This window comes from Platalea leucorodia, assembly GCF_965183815.1.
Source record: "Platalea leucorodia genome assembly, chromosome: W".
NCBI classification, from domain to species: domain Eukaryota; kingdom Metazoa; phylum Chordata; class Aves; order Pelecaniformes; family Threskiornithidae; genus Platalea; species Platalea leucorodia.
The window spans coordinates 8,976,079-8,988,241 of NC_138859.1; the positions used below are offsets into that span (position 1 = coordinate 8,976,079).

Sequence of the window (12,163 nt, forward strand, 5' to 3'; positions counted from 1 at the left end):
GCAATAGGAACACTCATCATGCTGTAGCATAGTTGGCTGATATTGAAGATCAAGTATGCCATTGATATTTATTGGCTTTTTTCAGCACAGTTTCCAAAAGGGATTCATGTGGATATATAGAATAGAACAGGCCATATTTTGATCATCAGATGCTATATATTTACACTGAAAAATCACTGCAAATTTTAAGGCCACCATGGTTGCTACTGCTTCTCACAGTTTGAACGTTTGATTCCTGTGCTGCTGCACTTCTCAATTTTACAGTTTCTTACTTTTTGCTACTGCGTTTTCTCTCACATTTGTACCTCAGGGTGGATTCTTAAAATAGTAAAAAATTACTTTGCATCTAAATGGGAGAATTTTGATCTTGCTATATTAGTCACTATGTGTGGTGGGTTGACCCTGGCTGGATGCCAGGTGCCCACCAAAGTCACTCTATCACTCCCCTCCTCAGCTGGACAGGGGGGAGAAAATAAAATGAAAAGCTCGTGGGTTGAGATAAGGACAGGAGAGATCATTCACCAATTACCGTCACAAAACAGACTCGACTTGGGGAAAATTAATTTAATTTATTGCCAATCTGAATCAGAGTAGGGGAATGAGAAAACACCCTAAATCTTAAAACACCTTCCCCCCAACCCCTCCCTTCTTCCTGGGCTCAACTTCGCTCCCAATTTCTCTGCCTCCTCCCCCTGAGTGGCGCAGGGGGGCGGGAAATGGGGGTTGTGGTCAGTTCATCACAGATTGTCTCTGCCACTCCTTCCTCCTCAGGGGGAGGACTCCTCACACTCTTCCCCTGCTCCAGCGTGGGGTCCCTCCCACGGCAGACAGTCCTCCATGAACTTCTCCAACGTGAATCCTTCCCACAGGCTGCAGTTCTTCACAAACTGCTCCAGCATGGGTCCCTTCCATGGGGTGCAGTCCTTCAGGAACTGACTGCTCCACCATGGGTCCCCCACGGGGTCACAAGTCCTGCCAGAAAACCTGATCCAGTGTGGGCATCCACCTGCTCCACCGTGGGGTCCTCCACGGGCTGCAGGTGGATATCTGCTCTACCGTGGACCTCCATGGGCTGCAGGGAGACAGCCTGCCTCACCATGGTCTTCACCAGGGGCTGCAGGGGAATCTCTGCTCTGGTGCCTGGAGCACCTCCTCCCCCTCCTTCTTCACTGACCTTGGTGTCTGCAGAGTTGTTTCTCTCACATATTCTCACTCCTCTCTCCCAGCTGCTGTTGCTCAGCAGCTTTTTCCCCTTCTTAAATATGCTATCACAGAGGAACTACCACCGTCGCTGATTGGCTTGGCTTTGGCCAGTGGCAGGTCCATCTTGGAGCTGGCTGGCATTGGCTCTGTCAAACGTAGGGGAAGCTTCTGGCATCTTCTCACAGAAGCCACCCTTGTAGCCCCCCCCGCTACCAAAACCTTGCCACACAGACCCAATACACTTTGCTTTACCAAACCCCTTTTCATCTTTCCCTTATTCTTTTCCCATATCTTCTGCAGTAGTTCCCTTTTGCTACACTTTTGTTTTCTGTGATCTTCCCTTTCCTCAGTTAGTCTTCCCAAAGACACTTCTTCCGGGAAGCTTAGCAACAGAAACCCTCCATCAACCAAATTTCTTGGCACAGAAGCATTTTCTAGATTAGTTGTAGCACTGACTGCCCTACCTTCCTTCTAAACATTAAAACCTCAGATGATTTATTGCTTCTGACGTGTAGAGTGTACTCTGGGGATTAACTGAATGGAAACCTTCAGATCAGGGGGAATTTAAAAAGAGCAACAGTAACTTCCAGCGGAGTGTGTCTTGGGTCCTGCTGTCTGAGCAGCTTCTCTTGATGGAGAAAAGCAGCTGACTTCAGGCTGTGGGAGAGCACGTAAGGTAGACTTGCTGTGAGTTCACATGCATGCATATCTCCTCTTCTGGATATCACATTTACTGCCAGAGATTTTACTGTGTTATAAGCTTTCTAAAGTTAGTCCCTTGGAACCAAGAGCCCTGTTTTTCAATATTTCTATCTCCAGTTAAGATGATAACAGACTTCTGTATGAGACAAATCCCACAATTAAAAATAGGTGTAACGTCTATCAATAACCGAAACATCTCATGAAGAGCAATCTGAAACCAATGACCAAAATTACCTCTTCTTAAAGGAATACATTAACAAAGGATTATGATTATAATTGTGACAGGCAACAGAAGCAGGTCATATCTGTCTTGCCTCCCTATTTATTTAATTACCATGAATTTAAGTATGATTGCAGAACATTCTTAACTAAGGATGCTTTTCTGTATATATAATAGATTTAAAGATTTAACCCTCTGTTCCCTAATTAGCCCTACACACAAATGATCAGATTAAATGATGAGTTCCTTGGAAAATAAAATAGTACAGAACTGCCGAGACTGGGTCTTTTAGAGGTAAATGTGGATATTGTGTGAGGATAGATTAAAACAAACTAACGATGTTAACACATTCCAGAGCCTAAGGAAAGAAATCATTGAACATGGCAAAGCCACATTTCTCCTCAAAAGAGCTGAAGTACCATTTCTTCCTTGAGTTACAATCCTATTATACAATTAAAAAGACAAGAGCTTTGTAGAGAGTCAGTAAAAATCAAGCCAAGTTCTATCTGGAAAAAAAATTTCACATTGAAAATTCTGGAAGGGCTCAGTTTTCAGTTTAAATGATAAATTGCCTGTTTAGTAAGTGTCTGTATACTTTCATTAAGAGGCAAAGCAAATGCTCTTTCACTCTGCCAATACATCATAGAGAATGTAGCTGCCTGGAAAATTATACAGTGTAAGAACACGTGGATTAACATGATGTAAAAATTATGAGGTCAAATAAAGCGTGTTCCCATAAAGATGTCCAAGACCAAGTTGCCGTAATAATAACCAAAAGTGCCGCAGGGTAAAATTTTCAAAAGTGTTCACATAACTTACAGTCTCAGTCCTGTTTTCAAGTTAATGTTTCTTTATAAATAATAGTGTCTTTTACAACAAAATTATTTTTCTCTTACACACCTACAAATGTTATAGAAATAGAATTTACAGTCCTAAGTCAGAAAAGTCAGTTTTGCCCAAGGGCTCGTAATGCCAAGACTTTGCCTTGGTATAGCTACAGAACTCCATGTCCCAAATGAAAGATCAATGTATTCCTCATACCATTTTTTTCTAGATATTCCATTGCAAGAAGTTACTAATGAAGGTAATCATGACACAGTCACACACTGGTATATAAAGAAAAAAAACACAATTTGGGAAAGAACTTAAATTAAAACCAGGATAATAAGACAGAAATCAGAAAGCTAACATGATATAACACCAAAAGTCACCGATTTGAGTCACCACATGACCCAATTCTCTTTAATAAAACAGATATAAGAATATGAAACAATATAAGATTATTATAAAATTTGGTTTTCAGTGAGACATTTTTATAAATAAATATTAAATTTAGAAATCCATGATGGTTTCACAGAGGGATTTTAGTCATATTAATTCCTCTTACCTGTTATAGTTGCTTTGTTAATAGATGGTTGGTTACACATTGATGACCGTCTGTTTAAAAGAAAAGAAAAAAAGGTATAAGCCTGATTGATTGATAAACTCACAGATGACTGAATCCTTGAACAATATAATAGAAAATACATTTCCTTGGGAAGTTATTTGGGGCTGGAATACACTGGCATCGCCAAAGAAGTTCATTTAGAACAGATCTTTCCAGTGTAGAAGGAAATTCACAACTGACCCTGAAATCTCTCTGCAGATTGGGAACTCCAAGAGAGGAATATTTTAGGAATTTACAAGTTCATTAAAAACCTGCCTAATCATACCTAGACTTTGTACCTAGCTTGAAGTTTGGTCTATATACATAGTTATCATTATTCTAACACAGTTTTCACTGCCCACGTTCTCTGACATGAAATACTTTTTTTTTTTAATTACTTTTCACTTTATTATTTTGCATATACATTTCACAATAATATTTTGGGAAAACAGTTCAGTGGACTGCTTTGCCTATTGAAGAAAGCTAAAAGTTGCTGGACTGACACAGCCGCGTAGGGATATGTGGATGACTGCAAGCAGGGGCTACATAGGGTCTGCATATTCCAACCGAGGGGGCTAGAAATATCTTTATGTGGCACTGCATATGCAATGGTAGGCAGCTGTCTTTGGAATGCTAATTACTTCTAAGTTCTATAGACACACATTTTGCGTGAGGGAAATGACTCCACTACAAAATTTACCAGTTTAACTAACGTTAATGTTAACTGTGACGCTGTAACACGATTGGAGAAAGATCATATTTATATTGTCTCATTTATAATCATGAACTACTGTGGATAAGTGGGATGTCATTATCTTGGATGAGTTAGGCAGAGTTCTAGGTTCAGATCATGCAAGTATCTCATGAGTGAGGCACTGTCTGCTCACTTTGGTTCATTTGCAAGACTCAGACACTGCCTGAATGATCATCTTTGAATGATCTTTGACATATGACTAATTTATTGAAAATCATAGAAATTGCACAAAAAACACTCCAAGTTTATGCAAGGACAGCAATGCAAGAGAAATTAGTAGGAAAGGGGGCTGTTGTCTCAGCCATCAAGTATAGCAACTTCAAGGGATTAATAAAGTCATTAGTCATCACATGTTTTATGCAAGCTTGGTGATGCAGACTGAAATCTGTAACATCTAATTGTTATTCTTAGTTTACATTTAAAAAGTATCACTGCAAAAAGTTTAGTGGCCAAAAATTGACACTCACTTGCTGGGTGCCCGATCTTGTAAATTGGTTAATGCAGCAAAGTTATTCCGTACAGTACGCAGGCTGGCCAGCACCTGGAACATACAAAATGGTTTTAGTCTAAATTACTGCACAGGTGAGACTGATTTCCACTGTGCTGAAAGAAAAAGGACATTGCAAAACAACTGTAAAAGGTTTTCAGGGTTGGTTTGTCTGAAGCCTTTGACCATTATTTAACAATAACGTCTGTAATACAAGGGCAATAGTTTATTTCTTTTTTTCCTCATAAACAACTCATTATTTGTTTAAAGACAGACTTACTTGAAGAGGAGGAAAGTTTTTCACAGAATACTACTTAGTTCTCTAAAATGACCATAAAAGCATTAGTGTTTGGAAGATAATAGCCCATTCAAGCCTAATACTTCATACATAAGAAATGACTACAGAATTTTCTATTTGCAGTTCAGCCCTCACAAATCTCAAAGGACAAAGGGAATGAGATTGTCTAGACTGGCAGGAAAAATAAAAGTGGCTCCTTTAAGGAGCCCAATTCATTTGGGGACTTAGTGCAGAAGGCCAGAATGAGAGGATGGTATCACCTGAGCAGGTGGGAAATGTCTGCAGGCTCTTACAAGTATTGCACATTGGGAAAGACGATATAAATTAAGTACTTCCTCTCTGGACTTAATTTCATGCAAGACAGCAGCTAGAGGAGGCAGTAGAGGAGTGTCTTCTTGTTATAAGTGGCGTAGGCATTCTCTACTGAAGGCTGTTGGATAAATGCAACAATTTTTGTCCCATGTAAGGATAATGGGATACATCTCTCTGACTAGGGGGAGGCAGTTCTGGGCTGGTTCCCTGGTAAACCTGTCCTAGGAATAACAAAGGTGGGAATGGGAATTTGAGTTCCAGAGGTCTGAGTCAAGGAGGATACAACCCTCTTTCCATAGCCCCTTAAATTTATATACGAGGTAGGAAGGGGGTAGGAGGCTGGAGAGAAAAGAAGGATTTAATGAAAGCTTCTAACAGACAGAAAATATTTAGGAGATAATAATAATTGGCAGTTCAAGCTACTGCAGGTAATTCCTAAATTAGTTAAGATAATAAAGACATTTGTTGCCTAATTAGACAATATTAATTTCATTATGTTTTCCTTTCCAAAGATCAGGAGGCAAACACATATTTTACATTCAGCGCAGAATAAAAGTAATTATATATGCCATCAAATTTGCATGCCCAGGGTACAGTGACACTAACAAATATTATATTTAGATGTTGGATGGATAGATAGATAGATGGAAATCAGGCATGAAGTGAGCAGAAGGGGAAAGAAGATCTTGGAGTTCAAAAGTTCAAAAATGAATACATAAAATACAAAGAAAAACTGCTGAAGTATTAAAATATTGTAAAAAGAAAGGATGAGTTGAAGGTGGAAGGAGAAGAAAAGCATAAAAGGAAAAAAGTTGGTCCTGTTAAGGAAAGACACACATTTTAGTGACTGCAGTCAATTTTCAGTTCTCTTTGGTCAATCTGCCTGGGTTCGGTCTACGTGTGCCAGGATGCTGAGACTACTTGTATGTGCTAGTATTATCAGAAGTAGCATTGCGCCACAGAAATATATCTATGTGGCTCCCAGAGCTGTCTCAGGCAATGAAACAATGTAGTTGGTTTTCCTGGCCGCAAGTTCCTACTCAGTAAGCCCTGTTGGACTCAAATTGGCTGTATATTCAGGTGCACTGAGAATTGGGAGCATGTGCAAATGTAGCTAAGTGACTCCTCAGTGAGTCATCTTGGGTACAGCTATGCTTATTAGCTCTGCCTCTGCTGGACTGCAATGAGTGACTCTGTACCTGCTGTGCAGGGCTGAGTTTCAGAAAGGTTAGTAGGCTAGGCATGATGCCACGTGAAAACATGAACCTAGTTGAGGTACGTGTTGCATCTGAAATAACAGGACATTTAGCACCTGGGATGCTGGGGAAAGAAGCATGAAGAGCTGCAAGGTTGCTTGGGGCCAGTTACAAGTGGAGGCTAATGAGCCTTGCTGGACCCACACTCAGGTCCCTGAAGAGCTGTGAGGGAGTCTCTGTACCGTGACAACCACTATGCACATTGACCAGATTTTTCTACTGTCTGAGACATTATGAATCCCTCTTTTTTCCAGAAAGTGGAGACTTGACTGTTTGCTTTCTATGTCCTTCTATTTGCTCTTCTGGCAGGTTAGATAACTGTTTTGTAGGTCCAGGGGTGAAATGTCCATTATCTGCCCAGCATCTCAGCTGCTTTAGCATACTACGCATATATTTTGACAGTTTCTGCAAGTGCAAGGGGTCCCCACAGAAATAGCAATGAATGTAAAAGTGACAACAAAAACTTTGGCCATTGGCTGCAGTGAATTCTGGAGCTCAACAACTTGATTTATTGTATAAAAATATCAATAGTTATACATCTACTATATTAAAGCATAAGTATATAAAATAATATTTCAATTTTTAATTATAATTGGCTTTAAGTGCCAGTTTCTCTGTCCACAGAGGTTCCACTTGTGCTTATGTTTCTAGAGTTAGATTTGTGGGCAAAAAGTAACCAGTCACCTGCAAACCTCTTTAGGTTTAATCCCTAAGTAAATAATATTATTTTCAAAATTAAATTATATACAAAGAATTGCAAATGAATTTAAAAAATCAAACTTTTTTGATAATAAAAAGCTACAGAATTGGTCCTTAAATTTCAAATCACTCAAATTATTTTATTTTGAAAAGCTAAATTCTACAAATAATTAAATTACAGCAGTTGGTTTATATTACAATCTAGGGAAGTACAACTAATAATATCCTTGTGATAGATTTTTAAATTTTAGTTTACAGAATCCCATTCTGGTAAAAATAGCAAATTATCTTGTCCTGGGGCCAGATTCTATGTGGGGGACACAGCATGCCACCCTGCATCCAGTAACAAATGCTACTGCACTGCCATGGTGATGTGCTGAATAGTAATTGAAATGGTAAAATTGGAACTATTACCACCAGGTGGCTCACGATCAGATGAAACAAGCCTCCTGATCAATTGAAGAAAATACGGACAGTTTGAAATAACTGGAACATGTGTTCCACATGCCATGACCTACAGCCACCAGGAAGCCCCAAATGGAATAAAACGGTGCCTTGGTTGTTTGCAACACACAAATGCATCTACATGATGAAATATTGCTCTAAGAAGATATTAAAAGGGTGGTTTGTATGATGTGTAGACATTGTACTGGCATATGGGGTCCAGTTTCTGAAGTCCTGAGTGAGGTCCTAATACTGCAATGTAACTCAGAGGGACGGGCCCTGAGCTTAACTGCAGATGTAGTCTGTGAGCAGGCCCCACTGGGAGACAGGCTTTTGCATATTCAAATCATTTTTAGATAAGAGTCTAATCAGATGTCACTTCCCCTCTATTAGGCACTCTCTCTAAACTGCATCTCAATTCCCCTTGTGTCAGGGAATGTAATATGTGATAACTCACCCTGTGAGTACTCTTTCTCCTGTTCAGTGTAAATGAAAACAGGTTGATTTAAAACACTGCTAACAGGGTTTTGCATTGAAATAGTAAAGCACTGAAATAATCAATTATACTATAACCTGTTTTATCTATGTGGTATAATTAGTAATAAAAATTCAGATGACGATGAACATGAACTCAACTATAGTAAATCTTATTGGATCATTTGACTGCCATATAATTTGTATTTTTTCTGTGCTTGAGAGAGGATTTTTATGTTTCCTGAGGAACTAAAACCAGCAGTGATTTTACTTTTTATTTCTCTTGTTTTTTCTGTAATTTCTTCTCTTTCATTATTGTTGAAGTATATTTACTGTTTGAGAGGTCTTAAAGTATTCTTAGAAAAGGCCCAAGCTTAATCTTTTCTCTGCTAATAAAAGATAAAGGTATTCTTCATATTAAGGATTTGATCAGCCAGTGTCTTATAAACACTGTATCTGTTCATTTACAATATTATTAAATATATAATAACCTATTAAATTAATATTAATAGTTTTAACAGCTGAGCATTAGACCAAAGCAACCTTCATATTCAGACTTAAGTTGGACACCTTATTCTTATTTGAGACTGCTGTGTGGCTCAACCTTTCTCTTTCCATTCACCTTCAATCACATATGACTTCCAGATTTATTTTTTCCCCTATAGTTACACTGAATTAACTTTCATTCCTAAATTACAGGGTAAAACCTATCACCATGGGTTCAAGGAATATCAATGTTAACTTTTCATACATGACAAGACAGCTCTATTGCTAAAAATTGTGGAGTTTTGATCTAAATTCTACAGAATTTTGAATTGATATTTTATAAAACATAGAATATGAATGGAAAAATCAAACAAATAGATGTGTTTATATGGTTTTGTAAAGGAACATAAGTATTCTGGGTAAAACTTATCTTGCATCTAAAAATTACCTTGTATTGAATGCATAAAAGATGTTCAAAAGGAGAAATCGTAATTATAAAAAGCAGTAGAATAACAGAGAGCACAGATTTTTCTTCATCATGACTGTCTGCTACAGTATTTGAAAACAGATCAGTCAAAGGTGTTTATCATGTTGTTGTGCTTCAACTTTTCAGATAATCAAAAAGCATTAAAAAAGAGAGGTATAGATAACAGAGTGGGAGGTTTATGACTTTCTGTTTAGACAGTTTTTTCCTGTTTCAAGCAAACATATATAATACTAACAATGGAAAACAACTGGTTTGGCCATTTGGCCTTTAAATTGTGAGAACGTGAGAGAAATATAGCAAAATTCTGCCTACCTGAGCAAATGGTGTCACAATCAAGTCATCTCCATGTCTGAAAAAATGAGCAGAGTTGTAAGTTAGATATTACTGAAAACTTATCTCACTGCTACTGCTTTAACAGAGAGAAAATTAGGTTTTACAGTGCACTGTAGGAAACTCCAGTTTTATTCTTCAACAGTTATTCACTACCAATGCTTTACAAATTCTTTGAAAAGTAAATATCAATTATTGCCCAATTGCCTGGCATATCTATGGGATGGCTGATGAACCAGATGGTTTCTGCGCTGCTTGTTGGACAAGTGACTGCACAGGACAGATCTGCAGAGATTTCATCCCAAAGGATGGAAGTGAAAATACTGAAAGCAATCACATTAAGGGTTACCAGCAAGTTTGTAAGCACTGGACAGGCGAGAAACTGCAGATGACTGGGCAGCGCATCCCAGATTAATAAAAACCTAGTAAAACTTTCAAACTGACTCTCTCTTCTGTAGCCATAGGGGGTGTAACTGAGTGTGTGCTGTTGCTCGAGGCAACCTCACCCACACCACACTGGGTAACATATGGGCGAGGTGCCGGGATGATGCTTTGTAGTGGAGAAGAGAGAAGGAGAAAGAGGGGTTCCTTCGCTTCTGCACTGAAAAACTTGTACAGAGAAATTGGCTTATGTTGCAAAGCAATTCCCACTCATGAATAAACTATTAAAGATACACACAAAGTACCATGTGTAGTCACCACGTGTGCTAAAGGAACACTGGACAACCGCTGGAAGAAACAGCTGGGAGACTGAAGCATGCATAACATGCATGGGGCTGTGACGGTCGCTGAAGGGCCATGGTGAGTCCCCAGACTATGCAGGCACAACCTGAGAAGCTGCCACTTGAAATGGTTTCCAAAAAATACAGTCTTGTAAATACAAGTAGACTGAATGGCTCTTGAGCTTAAGAGTAGCACGTGTAACACTGAGGATATGGAGTCAGGCCTCTTCTAGAGACCCCAGGGGACCATGGGGACAGGGAAAACTTAGAGTTTTCAGTTATCATATCTTGTATATGGCAGCAATCAAGATGAAAAGAGCATTTCCAAAGACAAAATTCTAATATGACTCCATTTTTAATTGTCCTGTATTTTCCTGCAGTGAAATTTATCATCATGAGTTACAAGTTGCAACTTTCAGACCTGAAATTGTTCAGCAGAAATTACCATTGCTTTGGTGCTATTTTAATGTTTAAGTTTAAGCATAAAATATGAGTATTTAACAACAGATTTCAAATCAATGAAAATCTAATCAGAAAAAAGCTTTCTGTTAAATGGAGAAATTTGATTTGCATTTGAATTGCTACAGAATCATTCTTATCATTTATATACTGTCCACAAAACAGTAATCTTTTTGCAGGTATTGCAATAACCTAATAAAAAAGCAGTAAGTACAACCAGAGAGTGTGCAAGGATGAAACAAACTCCCCAATATTCAAAATGATCATAATGCTTAATATCTGTGTAGCTGTTTTATCATCATCTCTTTTATTCCTGTTAGTTGAAATATAGAAATAGATTTTTACACGTGGAAAAAATCTGCACCTTTAACAAGGTCTTTGTAGAAGTGGTTGGAATAAGGCATTGCTTCAGGTGAAAACACAGTCCCAGCCTGTCTGGAAAGCATGTAATACTGATCCTCACACCAAACTGGAAGAAACATGGCACCCTGGAAGGAACTCAGAGGTTTTAATTGTCTAATGATGCCAAATTCAATCAGTTTTTATAGACATGATGAATCAGCCCAGAGTGTTAACAGGGGAGTTAATGACCAGCTGGGTTTGGTACCTCTTCACATTTTCACTGGGTCATGAAAACATCAGGAAATGCCTTAGACCTTAATTTTTTTTCTTCAGTTACTCAGAAAGCATCTCAAGACTAATTTAATGAAGCATCCTGACAACAATGGTTTCCTCAGGCAGCCAGGGAGGAAAATTCCCTTCACAACCCTCCCGTTAGCAGTGGAAGAGATTTTTCTGCACTCATGATAAAGCAAAGAGCTAGGAAAACTGATGACTTTTATGTGGAAATTAAGGATGGTATCAGTGGCATCTAATAGAGCTTTCCAGGGCAATGGAAGGATCAGGCCTCTTCCTTTTGGATCCTGACTGATTTGTTATTTGATTATTTGTTATAGTCATGCCAATATTTAGATATTGGCAAGTATGTACGTTGTGGTTTAACCCCAGCCAGCAACTAAGCACCACGCAGCCGCTTGCCCACTCCCCCCTCCCTGGTGGGATGGGGGAGAGAATCAGAAGAGTAAAAGCGAGAAAACTCGTGGGTTGAGATAAGAACAGTTTAATAACTGAAATAAAATGAAACAAAATAGTAGTAGTAGTAGTAATAATAATAATAATATACAAAGCAAGTGATGCATGATGGAATTGTTCACTACCAACCGACCGATGCCCAGCATATCCCCAAGCAGCAGTCCCCCCCTCCCGTCCAACTCCCCCCAGCTTATATACTGAGCATGACATCATATGGTATGGAATAGCTCTTTGGCCAGTCTGGGTCAGCTGTCCTGGCTGTGCCCCCTCCCAGCTTCTTGTGCACCAGGCAGAGCATGGGAAGCTGAAAAG

At 38.9% G+C, this 12,163-nt stretch overlaps 1 protein-coding gene across 5 annotated transcripts in view; it reads right to left on the reverse strand.

The window, feature by feature from the left end:
- The window catches only part of LOC309601869 (3',5'-cyclic-AMP phosphodiesterase 4D-like), a gene marked incomplete at both ends in the record, with an annotated part of 480,588 nt that overhangs the window by 121,683 nt on the left and 346,742 nt on the right, over positions 1 to 12,163 (reverse strand). For all 5 annotated transcript variants that reach the window (XM_082335086.1, XM_082335087.1, XM_082335090.1 and 2 more), the window contains 3 exons: positions 3,513 to 3,562; positions 4,773 to 4,846; positions 9,561 to 9,597. In XM_082335086.1, coding sequence (XP_082191212.1) covers positions 3,513 to 3,562; positions 4,773 to 4,846; positions 9,561 to 9,597 — 161 coding nt within the window. The remainder of the gene's footprint in view (positions 1 to 3,512; positions 3,563 to 4,772; positions 4,847 to 9,560; positions 9,598 to 12,163) is intronic.